A 25,183-nucleotide genomic window follows, 5' to 3' on the forward strand; every position below is an offset into this window, starting at 1 on the left:
TTTTAATGACTGTTCTCTATTTGTTGTATTTTACAGCTTACTCTTGGCTGTAACAAACATATATTTTCTCTACCGCAGCACTTGAAGGAATACTACACTTCCTGTGCAGTTTTCCAAAGTACATGGCTCTATAGCCAGGAGCTGAGAACACATTTTGTCTTTTTGTTTGCTCCTCTCACTTTTGAGGATTTCCCTCCAGAGGTGGAGCTCATGCTACCAGTACTACCAACTCACCCACTGGCTTCTCTTCACTGAAGACACTGCATGGATTTGCTGCCCCATGCTCATTACAATGGCATTTCACACTTGTTACCAAGTCAGCTGATTTATCTGTGAAAAATTGCTCCACCGGGCAGCATTTACTATGATTTCAGGTAACACTAAATACTAATTTCTATCTGGTTCTCTTCCTCTGTTTTTCTCTCATACACTTTTTTAAAGAGATGATAAAAGAAATAGCACTCGTATGACAGCTTCCAACATTTTTCATGGCTGATGGTAGAAAGCAAAGAGACATTTACATTTGTGCATTTTGGCTACCACAGAGAGCACAAAGACACATCTGCATTGCTGCTGAGAGCGAAGTTGACTTCAGCTGGCTCTGACACCAGGCTCTGATAGCCCAGGCTGCTGCTCCCTCTGACACAGGGGCTGCTGGGTGGGGGTTACCATGATCCACGCTCAGGGTCACGCTCTGCAGCTGCGGCAAACTCAGCCCCGAGCATTTCCTCCCAGCTCAGAGTACAAAAGCCCAAGCCCAACTTGAGAAACCTGGCACACACAGCAATATCCTTCTGAGTGCCCTGGGTCTTAGACTAAATCTGAACCAGAATGTGCATTTGCAAGTTAATGATGTGAATGTTAAAGGGGACTGGGCTTTAGACCAGGTCTGGACACACATTTAACCAATGGTGTATATATATATGGGAGAGGAAGAGGAGCAGAGTCTGGTCAGAGTAAGTCTGAACATAATTCAAACAAGATAGATGAAGTTTGGAATGAGAAAGCATTAAAGAATTCTTTTTCAGAGATGGAGTTATCCTCATTTCCCTCCGAAGTTTTAAATTTTGTTTCCCTTTTATCTACCAGGGTGATAATTACTTGGGATGGCTGTCAGAAACACAGCACCAATTGTTTTTAGATAGTGCTCAATCTCAGGAAAGGAGCTGCATCCATCCCAACAGCACACTCCAGTGTCATTAAGGACAAGGATCAGCTAGAAATGACTGTTCTGCCTAGTAACAAATCTTCCATTTCCTTTGTTATCCAGACAGCCTCTTTCCACTGTGGCCAAGGACTGTGTGTTCAGCCATCAACACACACTGCAGGCCTGCAGGAAGGGGAAGATGCATAACTTGTGCTGTGAGCCAGGACAGTGTCTCGCACACTTTAAAACAAGCACTTCCTATTTCATGACTTGGGCCAATTCCACAGCTGGAGATGGCTTCTGTCCCACTGCACATAAGCCTCCTTTGCATATTTCAAACTCAGTCCTAGAGGAGAATTTCTGTACTTAAAGGGAAATAAAAACTTCCTTCACACTATCTCAAGCTAAATGTTGTTTTGTTTTCCAGGCAGATGAAGAGAATAAGTGCTAGCTACCCTTTGTTCCAGGTACCAATTCTAATTATTGGAGAAATTCTGTCCTCATCTTCAACAGTAATTAATCTTTGGGAGAACATAAGCATTTCATTTTCCCTGTTGCTCTGTTAGACCAGGTGTCACTCCAGCCCCCAGCAGTGGTATGTGTAACCTGTCCTTGCTGCACAGTGAAGCCAGTAAGAATGTGAGCCTGGTCACCCAGTGGAAGACATGCAGATATTACAATGCAGACATTGCATTTCAGTCCTGGCAAGGCCACAAAATCTGAAAGGTGCTGTCAGTACTTAGGGCAGAAAATAAATCAGGATTAAATAGTAGGCAGTATAACTGAAAAACTAGTCCTTTTTCCCTCTGCAGCAGCCAAATAGCACTACCAAAACTGAGGTCATGAAAGTTTCTTGCTGGATGGGAACAGTAGAAAAGCAGACAAAAAAGAGGACAATTATTTTATGAATTGTCTTTTAAAGAATAATATATTAAGTGGTGCTGTATTACAGGCAGCAGGTCAGTCAATGACAGATTTTCTTTGCTTAGTGAAAATTGTGATAACCTAGTTAATGGCATTTTGAATTAATTTTATTTTAAGTGCAAGTCATTCTACATTTTTATTCCCTTCACACGAGTCCATCTATTAACAACAGAGTGTTGTTGCTGTAGTACAACATTTTGCCCTGGACATTTCACTTATTGTTCTAGACAAACAAGAAGCCTTAGAAGAAAGAAATAAAAGAACAAAAACTTTTAAAGCCCTCAGCCTCTCAGAAAAATTTGGAAGAATTATCTTTATTCATTCTACAATAGAGAAGTGTTGCAGAAACATGATAGTAGTTTTCATATACATAGAAGAATTATTACAGAATAGGATAATCCAGGTTTTTCCATTGATGTTAAACAACATTGAATCAACTCTATTTGCAGACAGAGGAATCTGGGTTAGGAAAGAATGTGTGCTGTAGGAACTGATAAATCCTACAGTAGATCACCAAGGGAGATGAAAGAATTTCCCATACATGCATTAAAATTTATGCCTGGGACTACACACTGTGTGCATGCCTCAGACATACCTGCTAAAGGTGTATTGTTCTTAACAGATGCAGAAAGGGTAATGAAACAGCAGGCCTTTCCCAGTCCTCCTTTCCATCATTTATTTGAATTTATAACAGAGAATCTCAAAACAGAATCTGGTCACTCAGCAGTTAGAAAGGCACATAAATCATAATGAATCTTCTAGAGAAGATTTCTAGTTTTCACTTTCTAACAGCATCAATGCCTACACAGTTAATGAGTGACCAAGAAATCAGTTTGGCTGTTTTTTAAGCAACATAAAGGCATGAAAAGTGTCTATGGTGAACTTCCCATAATATTTATTGTAATTACTCTAATTAGGGCTGATGGAAAGGTCAAGAAGGACAGGCTGCTTTTCCGAAGCTTGAAAGGGCTGACTCTTCCCTTGGTTTCCCAGCTAGCAACTGGGACGGCAAAGGTCATGTCATAGGGTAGAAAATGCCCCCTTGAGTAACACCTACTCTAGAAATTGGGGCAGGTTATCTCAGAAAGTTAAAACTGAAACTTTACCACTGTTGAATTTGATGGGAATTTTTCCACTAGCTTTAGCAGAGCCAAGGTTTTCCTCTCACATCAAGGCTAAATAACTTCCAGAATGGAGGATATTTAGCTGCAAACAGTCTACAATAATTCCATCCCTTTCAGCTGTGGGAACACAGCCTTGCTTTAAACTATATGAATAATCTGACCCTCTGTAGTCTGCAAAAACTCATCTGACCAGACATGACAGCTGTGAACTATTTTCACTGCTTGAGATAGGGAATACTGGGCTTGTGCACTGTACCATCAGGTTCTTGTTCTGAATGTAACCAAGCTGCCAATTTTTGTCAGCAGTGGCTGCATTTGGAATAACTTTAGAAATTCAGAGGGAGCTAAAAAGCCCTGGAGATCCTCCTTAGCTCCCTTACTGACCCCTAACACAGCAACCCTGTGCAGATTCATGTACTTCTTTCAACCCCTCTCGTTTCCCAGTACCTGCAGCTCTCCACTGTGGGGTCACCCGTGTCAAATGACCCAGCCTGGACCTCATCCACCCCATATAAAGTGAATATGCATCCACCACAATAGTGATGTGACATACAGCACCCACCACCACCACACACCTGTCTTCCTTGTTCTGTATATACTGACAGTATATGTTTGAGACAAAGGCAGTTTCCATCATTGCACATAAATTTGTTTGATCAGTGTTCAATGCAAAACATGCTGCCTGGCACTAAGTATGCTACTGGCCTTTAATTCTTTACCTGGCAGTCTTTCCAGGATTTCACCCACCACTTTCCTTTCTTAACAATTCCACAAGTCCCAGAGTTTGGAAACAAGTGAGATTTCCAAAATGTGTGGCCTAATCAAGTTGCTTTTGGGACTAGAAAAATACCAGGGAGTTGACCTCACTGACTTTCTTAAACTTTCCTCAGGATCTGGCATCACAACACGTATTCCCTTCAGTTCACTCAGCCAGTCAGTAAGTACCTATAAACTTTTCTTCTGCAGTTTTCCCCAGTATGGTAGAAAAAGGAATATTTGAAAAGATTATTCCTTACTCTAAAATATCCCCAGATGCTGTGAGATGTTCAGAAGGCAGACTAACATTGTATTTTTTGTTCAGCATTCTCAAGAATATTTTACTAACTCATTTTCACATTTAAGCTTTCTATGGTCTATATGTATTGTAACCATAGTTTCTTCTATTCCATTTCATCTCTTAACTTCTGCCTACACTGGTATGTCTGCAGACAGTGATGTACACTTTCATCATTCTAACTTTTCCGTTACTTCCCATTGTGTATTAAGATGTTCATAGATTATTCTCTTGAGTAGCTCTCCCTAAAGTCTACTTCCACTACTATTACTGCAGACAATTTAACAGGAGTTATATAGATAGAGTCACCATATGTTACTTATAAATTGCTGCTCTAATAATTTGAGGTACAGACTGTTTATGGGGTATGAGATCCTATTTTTAGAAATAACTCTGATAAGTATTCAAAGGTCAGCTTGGCAAAATAGTGTCTTGATGATGGAAATCACTAAATAGAAATGCATTAAATCAGAAAAAGCAAGTTAACATAAAACTTTAAACTGCAGTTTGACAAATAAAAACCATCCAGGGCTGTAGTAGAAATGCCAATGATAGAACAAAGCAGGAGGAGCAGAAACTGAGCCAAATTAATAGGAAAGTGTTGCTGTTGATGCTGCCTACTAACAACAGATGTAAAAGACCATGATAAAGGTATTTTTAAAATAGCTAGACACAAAACAATAGTATAGAAAGGATTTTTCATTTCAAAAGTGGTTCCTGCACTTTTGAATTACAAAATAATGAAAAGAAAAATTCCTAAAGAAAGATATGACAGGACACTTAGGAGTTACGAGGTCACTTGGTTCTTAATCAAAACCTGAGAATTCCAGAAAATAAGCAACTCATAAAATTTACCTGCCTTTCCCATCCCTTTGCTGTAACAAGAATTGAACTACTAAGAGGAAGAGTTACTGAATTTGCAAACCCCACTGTTTCATATTTTTCTCCTTAACCTCACTGCATTATCCTCTGGGATGTTCCATATTCATCAGAAACTGAGCTGCTGCTTGGTACTCCATCCATCTCCATAGAGCTGCTGAGCCACCACCTGCTTTTTATTTACCTTAACTGCAAAGTGCAATGAGTTAGCTTAAACCACTTGACTTGTGTCAGCACGTTTGGGAGTGTCCCAAAGTCAGTAAACAATCAGCTACAGAAGCTGAAATTTGCTTTTCTGCTTGCAGCTGAGGATGTAATGTGAATAGTTCCAATGCAAGGACTGTCCACATGCCCAGCTTTTATGTCTTCTCATACTTGTTTGACAAGAAGCAGATGCTTAGACTATTTTTTTGTAGGTGAGCTCCTTTTTTTTTTAACCTTACATCCCACCTGTGAGAGTTAGACAGTTTTGTTTCTCCTGGGAGCAGTCCACACAAATTGCCACCATGGTTAGCAAACATAAAGAGAGGAAGCTTATCAGCAGACTTTAGCATGGGCAAAATTATACATTGTAAACTGGTCTGTTCTGTCATGCTGAAGCACAACCAGTTTTGCACTTTGGTGTCCTCACTGTCAATGAAAAGTATGTGCTGGTTCTGATGCAGGTCAGACAACTTGAGGCAGGGAAATGTAACTGGAACTGGAGGTTGGACCCTTCATGGATTTCTACTCTATGTTTAGGATGGGTATGACTGGTGACCAACGTACAAGAGTAGTTATGCTCTCTTGAGTGGAGAAAGGACCAAACTCACCTGGCACAGACTTGGAGATTTGGCAGAGATTTTCTTCTTAAACAGTGGAAAACAAGCAATGATTCAACCAGGCACTGCAGCACATACCTTCTTTAAGGTGAATGCTGAAATCCACCCTTAGCTAACCAAATCTGAGTTTACCAAGGCTTTGGTGAATCTTTACCTAAATTAATGTCAAAGGGAGCCAGCATGACTCTGTGGTCTCTGAAGGAGCTGGAGAAAAATGCATTCTCCCTTGCTTCTACCCAAACCAATTTTTGTGCACACTAACGCCCTGCAGTTAAAAAAAGCAGTTGAAGTGTGGCACAGAGCAATCCCAGCCATTGTTTGTGAGAAGTAAACACTGATGCTCAAACATTCAGAATTTAGCTATATCTCAAATTGTAACAATGATCAGTGATGTTACAAACCATGAAAAACCCCACCCGAAATGAGGTGTGTGTGAACTGTCCGCAGAAGAGCCAGCCAAAGCAAACAGAGCTTAACTTCACTGCCTGACTCTGCAGTGAGTTCATACTTAACAGCTCGTGTTGAGCTTTTCCAGTCTTTCTTTCTCCTACAATATCACCAATCTCCAAAGGCAGCTGATGGGATTATGACCTTTGCTGGCGTATTTGGGCTATTCTGTTCTGCCACACACGGCATCATCGCGTGCCAGCTTCTCACTCCTGGGAGTCTGTGGGCCAGAGGAAGACAACAGACAGAAGTTCAAGTACCAGCAAGAAGCAGGGGCACCATACTGTGCTCTTAATAGCATATGTCAAAAGAAATTTAAAAGGATACTTCATTACAGCTTGTACTATGAGATGATGAAAAGCCATGAGCCAAAAACAAGAGGGCTGACCTGTGTGTTATTTTTTGCAGAGGGAAGAAGTTCAGCACTCATCACTGTATCAAGCAGCAGCTCTGTGTGATAGGTGGGTGCAGAGTATCATGTCCAAGAGGAATGGTGATGACATGAGCAAAATAACTGCATTTATGGCTTCAGTCTATCAGCAAGTGCTGTTCCCAGAGATGAGCAAGTGGCACACTCACTGGCAGCAAATTGTGTACATGCAAGCAGAGGTTACTCACCCCACTTAACCCCACTTCCCCAAAGGAAAAAACCTTTCTGAGTTTCAGTGGACCTGAATTCAGAACCACACATCACCATGATTTGGGTGTGAGAAGTGAGATTAGCTGCATTTAGCCACCACTCTCTAAAAGTGACCTCCTTTCCTGTACTCAGCTCCAGAGTTGCTCCCCCCTGACCAGACACCAAGTCAGATACTGCCTTTCACCATCCTCTGTCCCTTCAGAGAAATAAACCTAATCACAGTCTCACTGATGGAAATCTCACACAATGCTGCTGAAAATCTCTGGAATTTACTTCAAATTGTACCTCTGGACTTCTGAGGTCTTTCCAACATACTTGGTTTGTTGCATTTATAGAAAACCTAGAAAAAAATCCTTCCTTTTAGTCTATCTCTCAGAAATCTGGTGCCCAAACTGAAATGACTCTGGGGTGATACCTAGTTGCTGGGAGCTTCATGAAACAGGGTGTACATCAACCTCAGTGCAGGAGCCATGTGATTGTCTTAAGCTGTCCTAACCTGTACTTTCTCTCAGTGTTGATGTTCACTTAGTGAGCCTATTATCAGCTCCATTTTCCAGCCTGTGCAAAGCTGTTAAGTAACATTCTGGCAATTTAGGGACACATCTTCATTCTTTTTTGTGTTTCCATGAAGGTACTGAAAAATGAAGTAAATGTAATTTGTCATTAAAAGTTTGTCCACACTTACTAGATTTTCACAGATGCAACCCTGCCTCTGGAGGGGAGACTCTGATTTCACCCATCTGAGACAAGAGAAGTTTTGACAGCATGGAGATGTGAGGGGACAGTTTATACTGCCTTAAGAGAAGTGTTGAAGATACCTCCTCCCTTCCTCGCTTCACTTGATAGGATCAGTATGTGTCTGCTGTAAAGGTCTTTTTTGCAGTGGTTTGTTCCACCCCACAGTGGAGCAGCTCCAAGTGTCACGGTGCCACCTATGAGCAAGTGATACAAGTCAAGGAAATTGTGTTATGATCTCTTCATTGCTCACCCCAAAACGAGCCCTTTACCTCCCAAATCCACACCACACACTTCTCAAGGATCATAAGCTAAAAAGTACTATTTTAGACAATCCAAGTATAACTACTGCTGCTGTTTACCCTCCAGACCCATCTGGAAATCTGCACGTAGCTATAAATAATGCCTTTGCTGCTGGAGCAGCCACCATCACTCAGGTACAATATACAGTAGCCTGGAAGGAGTCCAGAACTCTCATCTGGGACTCACAGGGACTGAGAACAAGGCAGCCTTCCAGCTTACACCTGGTAGTGTTTGCATCAACACATTTATTTTTAGAAACAGACATAAAGAGTGTTCTCATTATTAAAAATATAATAAAATAAAATATTTTAAAAATAAAATAAAATAGCTAGAGCATTTCAATTTCAAAAACATTTTAAATAGAATGTTTCAAAGAGCTAAATTTCTTCTCCTTAGTCCTGACTGCCCCCTTTCTGTTCTATATTAGGCAGCAGAAAAATAGTTTGTTCTATTTAGTTATTTGGAGGAGCAGGGCATGATGAAGTGTATGCATTATAAATTGAACAGTAACTTTTAACTTATCAAAATATCAGCAATATATATTGTAGAATATTACCATTTATTTAAGATTATTATCATTTATGCATGCATTTTTTCCCCCTTTTTTTCCCCCTTATTTATAGTGATATCTTCAGACACAACCCATATAACAGACACCAGCCTCTGGGATTTGGTTCACTTTGGCATATAGTCTCTCCCTGTGGTTATGATGCTCAGAGGAAAGTCCTGTACCCTTCAGTCTCTGACACGTAAGTATGAAAGGCTGGTGCAGGGATGATGTGGGTAAGGGAGAGCCAATCTCAAAATTCAGCTCTCCTACCATAAATCAAATACTTCTTTTTTCCATGTTTTAACAATATTTGGCTTTGCAGGAGGGCGAGGGATGAGTGGTGCCTCCCCCACACTAAGCTTTGGGCCAAAGTGACTGCACCCATTTAGAGTTTTGCTGATGTCAGTGGACACTACAGTCCCTGCAGTTCCTTCCCTTAAAAAACCTACAGCTATAAACTCCTTGTTTCAAATGCCAGACAGATTTCACATGAGATAGGTGCAGCCTAGACATGACACAACAGCATTTTACAAGCTTTGAAAGTGAAACTTGAAGAGGAACCAAAAAGAGTGAGTTGTACAGGTCCAGTAGAAAATACTGTTAGGTGACTGTTGGCAACTTGACAGGTCTGCACACCTCTCATGATATTCTAAGCACTGGTGGCACTTTTAAAATAGATAAAATTCACTGAAATGCTTTTGAAATTCCTACCTATTTTCACCTGCCCATCTCTTCTGTTTACCCATGCTCAGGGAAAATACTTTTTTCTGTCTCTCTCCAATTTATCACAATTTTTTTTCAGTCTCAAGGTCATTAAATGAAAGATAGTTGTCTTAAATATTGAATTATAAATGTGTTCAGCTGGTTCTGTTGTCAGTGGCTGCTCCAGAGCTGCACTCAGTGCTCACTCTTGCTAAAACAGAAATAGATGGCAATAATCCAAGCGAAGTCACTGCAGGAGGCACCACGGGAGCTGGCATCCATCCACTCCCAGAGAATGGCTTCTCTGCCAGCAGGCATCATGCTGGCCCCTCCACCCCCTCGAAACACCTCCATTCTCGAGCATTTGAAAAGCACATAATAAACATTAATGAGCACTGTCAACCAGCTTCCTTCCTCCTCAAGTCAGCTTGCATAGTATTGAAAATATTTTGAGGTAATTTCATCATAACAACACGTTTAATTACTTCAGACATTTTGGAGTGTGGGTTTCAGCACAATTAATTGCTCTCCATTATTCCAGTTATTCATGACGGTGACACAATTTTTGGAGATAAAAGATCCTTAATCACAGTTTACTAGGTAGGCGAGTGCAAAGAAAGAGCAGCTGTCATCAGAAAAAGGGAAGCACAAAGGCTGCCCATCTGGGATTGCAGATGAAGCAAGACACAGGTATGAAATCAGACAGTGAATAGCCCCTCTCCACCTGCGTGTGCTGCTCCTCCCCCTGTGCTCCACCCGCAGAGGATGGGAGGAGGAGGACACCCATCCAAGGGGAATTTTCCTGCGTGTGGCTCTTCCCCTCTGTGTTCTCCGATGGCTGAACCAGTGCTGGCCCCAGGAGATAAAGGCAGGTTTGCTGTGAGAGCAGATAAGGGATAAAAGCATTCTTTAACAATCTTGACATTAAAAGCAGGTCATGAGTACCAGGGTAAGCCAGGCCTGGTGCATTTGAATAGATGATGTCCCTTCCTTTGCTGAACTCTCATTGCTGTCCAGGGAAGCACTGCTCTTCAGCTCCCTCTGAGCTGCTTCCATAGTCCCTTCTTACCTCCTTTCTGGCCCTCACTAGGCACACACTGTCTTTTACACAGCAATAGCTGAGCCTGGGAAGCTGCCCTCCACCCATAAGGACACACACACCACAGTATGCACTTTTCCCACAGTTCCAGCTTTCCCCACAATACATACTTACAATTCATCTTTCCAGGAACCTTAATAGCTGGGACATATAAGCACAAACTGTCTTTATGAAGGATTGTTGATTAGGTTTTCTTTACTCTTGATATCTCAAGAAATTAATTTGATCCAAGCACACAGACATGTGCCAACTTCGATTTTAACTTATTTAATGCCTGTCAGGACTCAGGTTTTCCTGTGAAGTTTCATGTGCCCTGCAATTGAACTTGTTCCTTACATTTTTTACTGGAATATTTATCTCCAACAGCTCACAAAGTATTATTTGATTGCTCCTATCACCAGTAAGTGTCTATCTCCTGGTCAAGACTGTGCATTTGCTCTTTGATTATATTTTTTCTCCTTTCTCACAGATAGAAAGCTGAAGTGATTACCTCAGTTTGGCTTCTCTCTTTGCCCAAACAAAACTGATCAAAGAAAATGAAATGAAAATCCCTGTGACTGTCTCTTGTCTCTGAAAATCCTGCAGGAATAGAGAAGAAAGGATGGCAAGGGAACTGGGGTTGAGTTAATAAAAAAGGTATTTCCATAGCCTTACATCCAAAGCTTTACATCCTTCCTATGAATGGACATGCAGGCAAAACTGGCATGGTCCATCATCCAAGGATGCCCAGGTGGGTAATGTAGTACCAGTAGGTGCTTCTATGCAAATTGAGTGAGAAAAGGTCAAAAAGAGCTGCAGCACTGATAAGACATTAGACTGTGGGACTTCTTTACCTTTTACAGCCATCCCGATGCTTTTGATCTTTTATTAGCATTTCAATACATGGAAATGATGCAAACACAGGCAAACTCAGAGGTGTTAGACAGGACTTTTTTATAGAAGGAGCCTTAATCCTGATGATATCTGTGTGACATCCATAATGTATGTACCTCCTGAGGCTGTAAGACTGAGCTGGCAACAGCCAGCCTTTTGCATGAGGAACCTATTGCTTACCATTTCCATGAGCTTGGAGTATCCCAGCAGGGGCTTTCTATGGTACAGCAGCAGCCCATGCCAGCCTTCACTCAATGCTGCTGGACATTATGTAGGAGAAAATGAACAGGACACACCATGAATTTCAAACAGAAGTCATGTTCAAGTTTGGTTCAATGGCCCACATGCAAAAGGCTGCCACCATTGCTAGCCCAGAGCTAAAGTTTCAGGCATGAGGCACATTTAAATCAGAAGATCTGAGGAGAGACATCACTCTTACTCCAGAGCTGGGTGCTTGTGAGTTTGTGTGGATGCTTGAAAGGTAGATATCTGTAATCTCAGGGCAAAAGCAAAAAGGTACTTAGGGCTTTAAAAGGACAGCAGAGACTACATGACATCAAACCCCAGGTGGGACGAAGGTGGGACTCAGTTTCCATGTCTTTTTTCTCCTAAAATTTAGTAGGACTGGCTCTGTCTCTGGTTCCTAATTCATTGCAAAGCAAATCAGTGTCACAGCTAAAAATCAGACAAATGAAACATCATGTGTGTTTTGCTCAGCAAAAAAGCTCCCAGTTTCTGCTCCAACCTGCTTGTTCTCCAAGCCAGTCCCTCACATGAGGGTTGCACCTTTTCATTCATCCTTCTATCATCTATCAGATAAACAAGTGTCACTTTGGAGAACAGCACAATATTTATCTTTGTCTCTTTCTAATCTCTGCCAACTGACTGTATCAGACAGACTGTTACCATCATTTATGGTATCAGTAATCTTAAGCTTTTCTTTAGCACTCTTAGCATAAATCTTTATAGCCAAAGATTTTAGACTGAGATATAATAAAATGCTGAAGATTCAAGGTTTTCCAGACACTGTCTCTGCCAGAGGCTATCACTGTATTATTTTTAAAGAACTGATTCTCTTTAAGAATACAACTGTATTTGACCCCCTAATTTCAGACAGGTGTGCATATCCATCACCCTCTTATAGCAATAACATGTGTTGCATTAGAGTGTGCCTTCTACTAATTGCTAAAGTCTCCATGGCTGATATGTGCTATTGGTCACATTTTACAAGTGCTAAGGAGATTGTGAGATACTGTGTTTGGGGATGAGAAAGTGTCAGAAAAATGAAAATTTCAAAGAATCATTGGGCATCAACACTCTAATATTTAGAAAATTCTGGATCTGCTCAGGATTCATAGGGAAACATAGAGGTCTTATCTTTACAGCTGGGTTTTCAAAAACACTGATCACTTGTTACGGAATTCAACATCAGGCTGAGAGCAACAGCTTTTCATTGGGGTGAAAAAACCAAAAATTGTCCATTTGCCATTTGAAAATCAGAATGGCAAGTTCAGGTTGCTTTATTTCTCCCTTTTTATACTGTTAGAAATCATTTACCTCAAAAATGTTGCATCACCCAAATTCTCAGGAACGTTCCTCCTCTTTTAGGACAACTTAATTTATTCATCTATCGATTTTTACTGAGGTCAAAGTAATGGGAATTCGAATAACCAAGATCCAAAATAGTGAGAAGATAGACTACTGTCACTGTAGCTGCATGGAAGAAGGGGACAGACCATATCTTACAGGGTTGTTGGACTCATTTAGTTTGTGAGGATGGGCAGAGGATGTTATGGAAACTGCCAGGTTTGGAGCAGCCTGGTAGGAGGGATGGTGGTACATAATGAGCTGGTGCAAGAAGAGGAATGAGGAATGAAAGGTGGGACAAAACCAAAAAAAGGAGGCAAAACTATGAGTGTGAATAAAGAAAACTGCCATCCAGATGAGAGAATAACAGATACCAGCCCATAATGATATGCTGAGGAAGTGGACCAAAAGCTGAATTATGCCAAGCCCAGCACCAGCCCCTCTCAGACCTTGTGTCTTTCAAGGCCACCAACAGCCATAGATCCTGATCTGTCAGTGCCTCCCACCTTGTCCTGTCCTTTGCATTCATGTAGAACTAGAGGAAGAGAGACTGGTAGAATTTTATGCTTATTTTCTTCTTATTTGTAGTATTTCATACTTATTTTCCACAGGTGTAACCTGTTACAGCAGCACAGTCATGTTGCTCTAACACCTGGGCTTAATTATTTTCATGGGCTCACAGCTGGATGGTCATCATTGAAAAATGGATTCGATCAGCAGGGATGACTGTGCTGTTCTGAATAAGTCCTTTAAGGCAGCTGTTTCCATGGTGTTTAAGGATTAAATATAGTAAGTGAGATGCCTGCAACTCCTTGCAAGGCAGCTGGGCAGTCACTGAGCTAGGGGTTGAAAACATAAGGACTTTCATTCAGATGGTTGTCAAAAGTTTATAAGGCAAATGGAAAACAAATGCTAGCAAATCCATGATGTTCTTATGCGTGATCCAGTACTACAGTGTGTTTAGTCTATGTGTATATCAGTACACATTTGGATATATCTGCCTCTCCTTGAAGCAACCTGGATAAAATATTTCCCCTTTCTTTCCTTCCTTCTGTTGATGTTTTTATTCTACCTTAGAAGCATTTTTTTAACAAAAATGTTAAGCGATGTTATTGCTACTATTGCAAATTGATAGATGTGCCATAATGGAAAAACCCTGTGAGGCAGTCCCTGTGCTTCTGAAAACATTTTAAAGGCGTCACAGTGATTGTTAAGTAGGCCATTATGGGTGTTCAAGTTTTTTAAAATGTATTGATTTAAATTATGTATGTTAATGCACCTATCAACATTACAAATGTAGTTTGCAGCAAACTACTTATAATATATGAATGATAAGCCATAAATAATAAGTGTGGCTGTAAATTAAATTACTTGATTAAACTGCAAAGATGCACTCTAATTTGGAACAGAAAATTACTTTGAAGTGATTTCAGCAGCTGATAATCCTTTTAGAGTAGCAGAGTTTTATGAGCCATAGTCATCTTTAAGTCAAGCATCAAACTTTCTGATGGATTTTACCCACTAGCCTGGTTGGTTGGGTATTGCTATGCCCTGAATGCAATGGATAAGACAGATTGGCAAAATAATGAGTGAAGACATTTGTTAAACAAAATATGGAAGTGCTTTAATGAATTCTTTTCTGATAGAATTTGAATAACCTTGGTTCGAGTTTCAGCAAGAGCTAAGCCCTTAGAAGGACCTGAATTTCGAGACACAGCAGAGACCCATTGCCTCTAAAGGCGATACTTTGGAATTTCTGAATATGAACAATTTAAAAAAACCTGGAGCAGAATTTAATATGAGGCTCTGAAATAAAAGCTGAGCTGAAATGCAGTGTTTAAACTCTACTACCATCATGTCTTACATTGCTAGTATAGTAGATTAGATTCTGGACAAGTTTCGATAAATAAGATAACCCAAAATAACTTACCAAACATGGACTACTATACCCAAAAGCTGCTTTGAGAGTCTGCACATACCTAAATGGAAAGGGATGAAGTCGTGGAAAAGTACAGGAGAGCTTGTGTTCAAGGAGCAGTGAGCCTTTTCTGCATTTCCAAGTGAAGCACTGCACCTGCCTTAGAATCAGAGTGGGGTTGTGAAGGCACATGTAATTGCTCAAGGCTTCCCTGGAGCTCAGGGTAGAGGTAGCACTGCTGTGTACCCATAGAGAGGCTCCTTCTCAAACCCTCTTGGTCCTGAGGACTCCCTAGACACTTGCTGAGGCATGTGGATCCCTTGGGGACTGTAACTGGTGAGCTTCAACTTTAGGGTCACCATTAACATATCCCAGGCAAGGGCACACCAGCAGTGATCCATCTGGGCTGGGTGAACAATCACATTTCTCATTACAAAGTGACAACAAGGAGACACGGATAAACAAAATATGAGAACAATTCCACTTTAAGACCTGTGGGTTGCTTGGGTGCATTTATTTTTTGATAATCTAGTATCTCTAAATGTCCCAACTATTGTAACTGGGGTTTGGGGGCACCTTTTTCTTCTAGGTTCTGACACTAGATCTCAACTTGTACATTTGTTGCTCTGAAGCCAATTTCTAGGCACTTTGAGTGTTGGTTTGGGTTTTTTCCCCTTTACTCAAAACTCTTTGGGATGTCTCATGCTCCTGTGATACACGATCTCACCGTCTCCCAGCATTTGCATTTATTAGAGTAAAGGGAACTTAATTGTTTGATCTCTCAGCCTGATATTACAAATCATTCAACAGAAAGATTTGCATTTTTAATTACATTTTGATTTCTCCTCTGCAGGATCTGGTTGGGCAGCCTTGGTTCTACAAAGGAAGAAATCAGAAATTTGAAAAGCTTCATCAGTTTTGTGAGTTCCAGTTTGGATGGTTAACAGCATAGGGGCAATGTCTGGTGTGAGAGGAGGGAATGTGCAGCATGAATGTATCCTCTCCATATAGGACTGGCTTGCCTTCTTGCTCCTTCCTCCTCACCAGCACATGGGTGATCTCCTCAGCTTCATGTCCTTCCTCCTTCAGTGGCAGCTCCCCTGGATTCTTCTGTCCCATGAGGAGGGTAAGGAGAAGGAAATCCCTACGATCCTGATGTCCTTCCGCAGCCACATGGGCACTTTTTCTCTTCCTGTCTCCTGCCGTGCCATATGGAAGCTTTGTTCTTCACCTTCAGTGTGGGATGAAAGGATTAAGGAGGTAGAACAGATGCCTTAGGATACAACCTTAGATGTATCCTTGTTATACTGTTGGGGTCTTCATCTGCTTCCTCAGCAGCCACTGCAATTACATCACAGATACCTGTGGCCCCAGCAACCAACCTGGTGTCCTGAGATTCCCCTCCAAAAAGTAGCAGTATTTCAGGCAGTGCTTTCAGAGGAGAGCTGAGCCAGGTGTCTGAATGAGGTGCTTAGTCTCCAGTGAGATTCTAATGCAAACACCCCAAATTGGTGCTCATTTTTTCTTCTGCTTCTGGGTCACAGCAGCACCACTTCCCTCCCCTGTTATGTTCCACAAAATCCATGTTTTCGATGAGGAAAATAAAGATTTCAAATCCACATTTGCTTAAAGGCAGACATTTATGAAATAGTGTACCTGCCAATTTTGCCTTGCTGTTTCATTTGGATTGTGTCACTGTAACTAGAAACTTTTCGTGACCATTCTTGGCCATGAGACACAGAGATCCCCCTGGGAGAGCGTGTTTAAAGTCTCAGCTGCTGAATTATGCAAGTTATAGAAATATTGCAAATTATTCTGGTATCAACATACAGATCTGCATAAGCCTGACACTGCAGATTTTCTTTAGGTCAGCTGTTGGCCTTTTAGATGCCCTACGGCCTGTTTGCTATTTGGCACAAGGTAAGGCAGAGAGGTGACCAGCTGCACAGTCCCTTCTGGGGCAGTGTCTGTTGCTCTACACTGCAATATTTGTATATTTTATCTCTAAGGAATACATTGCAGAGAAACTATTAAAACAGTGTTTCAGAAACTTCAGTTTCAAGAGCTTTCTGCAATGAAATTTTCGTTGCAGAACCTGGTGTCTTGCCTCTGTTTTCTGATATCTGGATGTAAATTATACTGTTATAATGAAACCCATCTATGTCAGATTGATGATGGGTTGAGGAGAGTAGGTTTGAGATCCATGATGACACAGATGAAGACATTTGAGAGATTTACAGTGACTAGCATTGCTTCAGTCTCTCTTAATTTCATTTGAACCATGTCAATCGTACCACGCCACAAAAAGCTCCAAGAAATTTCATGGAGAAACATTTTTCTCCCTCTGTGAAATGCATCACCCTAGAATCCATTATCCTGGGACATCCCAGGAAACTAAGAGAAGGATGAATCCTAAATCTGACTTGTTTTGCTGTTATGCATAAGTGACACCTCTTGCCTGGCAGAGACATCTGGAATGCCTGTCCCTGGCTCAGGACTGAGGTTCCTTGGTAAGGCCAAGCTTGCCTACAAGAGGAAGTAATGGCCACAAAACAGGTGATGTCTCTGCTTACAAAGGAGCTTTTAGATCTAAATCTAAGCATCTTTGTCTATATTAGGTCTTTAAATTACCTAAATCTAGATATGAGGTGTCTAAATTTTAGATGCAGAGAAATATATACATGTTTTTATTTATATTTAAAACTTTCATTGATTGATATTTCTGATATTCCTTTCTCATGTCAGTATTTTACAAGTGTATTTGAAAGTGTGTTCTAAAAACAAGACAATTATCTGTTGTCTTTGGTTCTGTCTTAGGAATTGAATGATATCTTGATTCTCCATGAGCTTTTGACTTTGAGGATTAATATTGATCAATACCAATCAGTAAACAATGTTTTTTTCCTACAATTTCCTTATAAACTGATAAAGAGACAGTTTAAAGCAATAGCTGTCAGCTGCTAATGGGTTACACCCTGACTCACTCTGATAGTCTAATTTCCACATTAAAGGATTCAAAATGTTAATATTACAGATCAAACAAACATTGTTTATATTGAAAGATGCCTACTGACAGCTGATTAAGATAATTAATGATAAATCTTTCTAGCAGTCAGTGAAGGGGTCAGCACCTCATGCTTTAACACATGAGCCTTGCTGGGTACATGTGCAGCTCTGCTGAAGAACCATTAGGAATCAGAGGAACCTGGAGTTTGTCTGTCTCTGAGGTGTGTGTGGATTTGGATGCTGTAATTTAGAGTTTACAGGCCCAAAGTTTGCCCTGGCTCACCGGGCAGCTGTTCTTTGCCAGGTTCTTTGTCTAAGGCTTGAAACCCCTCCACTCGCTTCAGTGGTTGCTTGTCCTGCCCCAGCTGCTCTGCTTTGGAAATCTGCAGTCTCTCAATGAAAGCCACCCTTCCCATTTCTCTGGGGAGATCAGACTGGTTGAGCTACCACATCACTACTCTGATCCTATGCCAAAATACGGACTCTTACTTCAAAAAGTGGTCACTTTAAGAATAATGATTTACTCCACTACAGACATTTACTGGAGTCAAATAGGCTACAGCTACATTGTGCAAGGGCTGAGGCTCCCAGGCTCTGCTTGAGGCTAATTTCAACACACATCTACTTTCCTTATCTAAACAAGTGTCCTTGGAGTAGGGTCTGATGCAATTTACTGGTATTCCCAGGTGTAGCTATTACAGAAAACACCTTTGGAGTTGAAAGTGAGATGTTGGAGCCTAAATCGTGCTCTAAATACAACTCACCTCAACACAGAGGTGAAAATTTGGAAGAGTTTCTCTACGATGAGTGATAAATAGACAGGTAGTATGGAAAACGATAATTTCCTTATTTATTTCCCAGCAAAATTTCCCTTTTCGGATAATATGAGACATAGGACATAAGCAATGAACTGGTCAGTCAGTAGGCTTAGACTAGAAATATTTATTTATACAGTGTAATTATTTGCTGAAATACATTGTCACAAAATTTTTGCAGCCATAACAAAAATAGTTTTTAAAAGCTGTTAGATGAATTACTGGGGAAAAAAAATTCCTCCCTTTCTCTCAAACACTACAATCTGCTACCATCTGAGTCAGAAAATTCCTATGCCACAGATTGCCAGAAGCTTGGATGACATACCATACTTGGAAGAAAAGTGTCAATGCATGCTTCCTCTTTTACTTTATATTTCTTTTCTTCAGCATTTGCTATTGGCCTACGTGGATGAGGTAAGATCAACCTGTTATGTGAACATGGCCATTTTCACGTGCAGGTAGATTTTTTTGAAAAACCTTAAAATTCAAAGATCAGTAAAGACACTAAAGAAGCTTTTTGTTTTTAAAGACATGGATGCGAAGATGTGAAATGTGGTATATTGTGAAATCCTTATCTTTGTAAAATATGAAAAGAATGCAAAGCAGAGCTTAAACAAGTGTAAACTACTCTTAATGTCTTTGAAGGTTGTGGATAGGTAGTTTTCAGTTGGACCTCATGCAGCACCCACATAATTATTAATGTATGTGCTCAATGAATTGACCTTGCTGAACTGCCAAACTGCAAAGTACAGAGCAAATAAACTAAAAGCCTAAGGGAATTTAGGGAATTTACAGTAATGTAGTGTCTTTCTGTAACCTCTGTCCTGCATTCCAACCCAAAAACCCCACTGAAAGAATTTCATCATTTTGGTTGAATTAATCTTTAAATGAGGCCCTTTGACACTGTCTTAATAACATGAAAAATAGCTGGAGATCAAAAGTAACGTAAGTAATCATTAATTTTCTAAATGAAGGTTAGAAGGGCAGTTTCAGAGCCATTTTTTCCTTTATCCTACTTTTCTGGTATTAATCAGCCTGTCCTTTGGCTCAACTGTGTGGGCATTAAGAGTATCCTATTACCATTGCAAATAAATGGAGCAATCAAAAAAAAAATCTTTTCCACCTACCTCATATAAGCTCTGTGAGACAAAGACTCTTTTTTTGGTCCCTTATTTCAATAGTGCAATAGAACTTGATTCCCAAATGGTTGACAAAAATTATTCTAGGTGAGGACAGTTTATTTTTTCTCCTTATTCTTTGCCCTTAAGATATGGCATTGGAAATCTACAGTACTGAGTGCAGGCATGGTAATTCACATCTTTATTGTAAGGGTTCACTGTTTACTATTTAAAAATTACAGCAAATATCTGATTATAGACTTATGGATTGTTGTCCAAGCCTTTGGAAGAGTATCTCTATGTCCCCAAGCAATACTTTTTTACCCAGCTCTCTCATCTTCTCTCTCTAAGAAGTGCCAAGTGGATTAAAAGTGGGGCTCTTAAGATATGTGCCTAATGAATTGCTGTGTTATGTCTCTTTTTTTCCTGGAAGAGAAAAAAACAAATATTGCAGTTTGAGTGAGAGGCAAATTATGAAATCCTGATGTGCAACAACTGTGGTCTAGATGAGTTGAATAACTTTGCTGGTCACAAGACAGAAAAGATAAAAGAGGAATAGCAGTGAAATTATCAGCTGGTGAAGCAGAGCTTTTGGCTAAGAGGAAAGATCTCTTTAGAGAACACTGTAGCACCTCAAGGCTTGACTAAAAAGACTAATATTATAGTCTATATGCTTTTCATTTATTGTATTAAACCTGTTCAGCAGCAACAGATTGTCAGACCTGTGCATGAGATTAGTTTAATATGGAGCTGTTATATTTCAGACTCCTAAAAGCAAAACCCACTTGACATCTGGGAGAAAAGGGCAGCAAATATATTACAAAATTTCATTAATTCAATAGTAGTGAGGGTTCAACTAAAGGTGAAAAATAATCATGTTTTAAATGTCAATGGGTAGTATAGGTTATTACAGTATTACTTTACCTCTGCTTTTAATAGGGTATCACTGCTATTTTCAATTGGGTTGCACTAATGTAACTGGGAAACAGAGCCCTTAGGCTGCTTTAATTTATAGTAGGATATAAATTATTTGGAGATGAAATTCCATCAGTTTAATGACACAGTGTCAAAAAGTTTAAGCTTCATCCATGAAAAATACAGATTTTTCTATGTACGAATGATGGTGCTTTTATTCAAGTCTGTATTTCACAGTATGTCAGCAACTGATATGAAGAGAAAAGCACAGATTTCCTTGTGCTCAAAATCAAGCCCATCAATTCTATCAAACAACTCTCATCTGCCTTCCTCCTCTCGGCTGAGGAGGCTCAGAAACACATGGAAAACCAAGCAATTGTCTATAAATAGAATATAATAGAAGCTGGTAATGAAAATACGGCTCATTAGCCATTTTCCTGTCCTGGTATCTTCACAGCTTTTCTTGGTTTGTATTTCACAACTGATGGCCACACTCTGGCTACATTCCCAGTGAATTTTACATAGGCCTATTCCAGCAGTCTGTGTAATTCAATGACACTTTAGTATTTGCTTTAGTCCAGCCAATTTCTACACCTAGAACTGACCTAGATGAACTTTCCAACTCCTTAGGAAAAAGCTTCTATGATTTAAATGAGTTCTGGTAAAAATAATCAGCTAGCAGAATATTCCCTCATTGCTATGGAGGTTACAATGCTCCACAGGTTACAAGATCATTCACCAATCTTAACTAAATGACAGCAATAATTAATTAAGGCAAAATTGCATTGAGTAGGATAGTCACCTTCAGTACAATTAAAAAGAAACGTTCTGGTACAAAACAAGAGTCATGCTATTCCTGTTCTCCCAAGCTCTGCTGCAAATGTAGGCTGACAGGTTAATAAAAGCATTTCTTAACAGTTGTAAGAAATCAGCCATCTGATTCAAGAATTGTGTTCCTCAGTTAACTTATGATTCAGCTACTGAAAACTTCAGTTTCCCATCTGTAAGATGACAAAATTGAATGAAAACAATATTAATATTTATGTTCTAAATAGAAAAGGCTTTCAAAGCACCTTCATGAAGTGGAAAATAAAAGCAGAAGTTTATCCAAAACTTTCTGGCATTTTGCATATTTAAAATTTATCAGCCTTGGTGCCAGGATTTGTTGGCTGAAGAGCAGGAGATTGTATTTTATATTATAAAAGTTATTAATGTGGGTGGATAGTAATTTAACTTTTATATCATTTGAATGGTAAGTCTCTATTATGTGGGTCAGTTAATTTTAGCTACAGTTCATACTGTTAAGAATTTGTATTCCAAAATTGCCCACAGGTGGGAAAAAACATGTTTATTTGGTCTGGTTGAAATGTTTCATGATGGTAGTGTTTATGTCCTATATAAAGATCATTCAACAGAATGTGTGTGCATGTGCACACACAGAGGTATTGGTTAAAATTATATGTATATGTAAACACAGTGAACTTCTTTCTTTCATATACAGAGTCTCATTTCTAATTAATGATGTCGCTTTCTTATGCATAAAATCCAAGACTTTATGTTAACAGTATAAACTTGACAATCATTAGAAGTAGCTGATGGAAATTTAAACCTTTTGTTTGAAACAACTTCATAAGTCCTGATGCATGCAATGCTTTCCTTGTATTGCAGCCTACCAATACTTCCCACTTCCTTGAAATATGGTCCAAAACGGGGACATCGATGCATCCAACTGCTCAGATGGCCTGAAGCATTACCCTCATTTACCCAGTGAGAGAGCATGCAAAAAAGGAGCAGCTTCAACACATTTTGTTCCTCCCATTCTCATAACAGCACAGGTTAAACTTATATTATTACATTAATTTGCAGTTCAAGAGAGAAAAGTCATCCTTTAGGCAAGAAGCATCAGCCCAGTGCAGGAACTGACTCTCCAGGCAGTACAAGCATAAGTGGCCTGAAATACCTGGACATTTGAATTCAAGCATCCCTATCAACATCAAGTCAAAAGTAGTGACAGATACTTGTGTGTAAAAGCTGAAACTATTTTTTCCTTTTTCCATATTGGAAAAACCCACCACCACTGCACCAGGTGGCACAAGGCAGAAAAAACCCCAACAGTTTACTTACAGTTTCCATGTACAGAACTGGGTGCAGGAGAGAAAATTCAGGATGGGAAGTCCTGATGAAAGTGATGAAAAGATAACAGATTTCTTTCAGAAGACTACTATAGTTTCAAAACTTAATTTTGATCATAAGTTGGGGGGAAGGAATGGTGCAGATCTTTGGGGTGGAAAGAGTGAGATTTGGGTTTGCTTTTTAACTGTGTTACAGTAGTGATGCTCTGCTACCTTACTGGAAAAAGGAACAGCCCTTTCTTCTTTATCTGGATTACTAAAGGAATTTTAATTTAACTTGTAGTGTATATGACTGCTGTATAAACCAAACAATGAAGACGAGAAGGGTCACTTGTGTTTATGCACATTAAAAAAAAAAAAAAATTCCCATGGCTGACCAGGGGAATAGGATTGCAAAAATTTCTGAAATATGCATTTCTCCAACATTTCATCTGTGGATTTGTGCAGTGGGCAACAACAGACTCACTCTCAAAGTGGTGGATGTTGTTTTCACAAGGCACTCATGTATTTTACTGCTGTGACTTGGCACCATCATGTGGCCACTTTTGAGTTTGCTCAATTTAAGTAGCAACTTACACAGAAAAACATTTGCAGTTCATTAATTCGAATTTACAAATATTTCAGTCTACTTTATATGAAGATTATAAATATTTTAAATATATATGTCCACTAAATACTAAAATAATTGTCTTCCAATTGTCCTTTTTTTCACTGAAACTGTGTTTGTTTAATCAAGGTTTTCCTCATGATCTTTAAACCAGAGGTTGTTAGGTTACAAAAGATATTTTCAGTGCTTGGTTTTGATCCAAACTTTATCAATAGTGTACAGAAATTAGTATCATATGATAAACAGCGATCCTCTTCTCAGTACAAGAGCTTTGGAAATTATTTGCAGGATTAAACAGGTCAGTATTTTCTGGTTTACATCAGAAATCCCAAAGGATTTGGAATGTCAGTAAATCTCCCAAGCATATTGTTCACATAGTGTGATCCAAATAGGTAGTATACATCTCAGAACCTGAGTTACTCAGGTATTCCTTTTGCAAAGCTTCAGGGTCAAAAACAGAAGTAAGGTATTTGTGATGTAAATTTGTATTCTGATATGTTTGCATAACACTTTTAGGTAGGTATAAGAAAGTTTTATCAAACACTACTGTTCAAAAGGCCCAGAGGTGGAAATCTCCTTACATTCAGTTTGTACAGAGGCACAACTTTATGCTTGTTAAAGGATTGCTGTGATTTAGTTCAGAGTGGAATAATGAGAAACAACCATGAAATTTATAAGAATACATTTTCACTATTTTTAAAAAATACATTTAGAGTTCTTTCAATAATGAAAAACAGTTCATCGTATTTTTGAGTACAATAATGGTAAGTTTTATTCTGACATTTTTATGATAAAATATATTGTTTCCATTGAAATATTGTATTGATATTCTTTAAAGTATATACAAGTTATATACAAATGCAAAATTACAAATATTTTATTTGCAGACAAAAATAATCTAGAAATTTTGCAATAAATTGTACAACTCTCTTTCTAAAAAGACTGCAATAAAATAGAATGCAGTTTGTCAGATTCTTTAGGCTGAGGTGATGCCCACTTCTTCTTCACAAACTGAATGTCTATCTGGCCAGGTTCCTTGGCCAGCACAATGCCCAACAATCCATTTGCTTTTTCTGGTTCTCCCAGCAGAGCCATAGCTACAACCCTGAAATCAGAAGAACAGCAGAGTGGTTTTTAACTGAGGCAAAATTAACAGAAATTGGTGCTTTCAAACATGTTTATACCAGGTTACTTACAGTCAACTAAATGATTCCTTTTTTCTGCTAAAGTCCCAGCATATTCTTTACCTTTTCACCAGCTGCAATAATTTAACATAAATCTAACATGCAAGTCTTCCACCATGCATTCCACTATCAATTTCTAATCATGACTTGAAAATTATTTCAAGCTTGTAAAAGCGAATAATGTTTTATGGCATTTTCCAGCACAGTGTAACAAGTTTTAAAATTGTACTATTTTCTCCCCAAACTAGCAGCACTTTGCTATAGCTCACAAGGATACAAGGGAAACTTTCAGTTGGAGAGACATTCACCAAGGGTAACTTAAGCCTAGGGAAGACAGAGTCCCCCAGCAGGACACCCATCAGGAAGGAATCTTCAATGCTTTAATTCAGTGAGGTTGAACAAAGCTGCTGTTGTGCATCAATCTACAGGTTACCAGGTCTCTACCCTGGCTCCAGGAACAGCATTGTGAGACAACCCTGGTGTTCTCTGTGGTGAATATGTGCCAGGCAAAAATATTCTTGTTTACTTTGTGACAACAATCACAAAGTATTTCTTTAGATTGGTAACCATACCATATAAAGGCATTTTAAAATGTTGTCCAAC

At 39.5% G+C, this 25,183-nt stretch overlaps 1 protein-coding gene across 2 annotated transcripts in view; it reads right to left on the bottom strand.

Moving 5' to 3' along the window:
• Window positions 1–24,066: 24,066 nt before the first annotated feature.
• Window positions 24,067–25,183, bottom strand: part of DYNC2I1 (dynein 2 intermediate chain 1) — a 35,232-nt gene continuing 34,115 nt past the window's right edge. For both annotated transcript variants that reach the window (XM_051812862.1, XM_051812863.1), the window contains one exon: window positions 24,067–24,501. In XM_051812862.1, coding sequence (XP_051668822.1) covers window positions 24,330–24,501 — 172 coding nt within the window. In that variant the 3' untranslated portion in view covers window positions 24,067–24,329. The remainder of the gene's footprint in view (window positions 24,502–25,183) is intronic.

Source organism: Manacus candei, unplaced genomic scaffold, assembly GCF_025592945.1.
Source record: "Manacus candei isolate 608988 ecotype Guabito, Panama unplaced genomic scaffold, ASM2559294v1 h1tg000089l, whole genome shotgun sequence".
NCBI lineage: Eukaryota > Metazoa > Chordata > Aves > Passeriformes > Pipridae > Manacus > Manacus candei.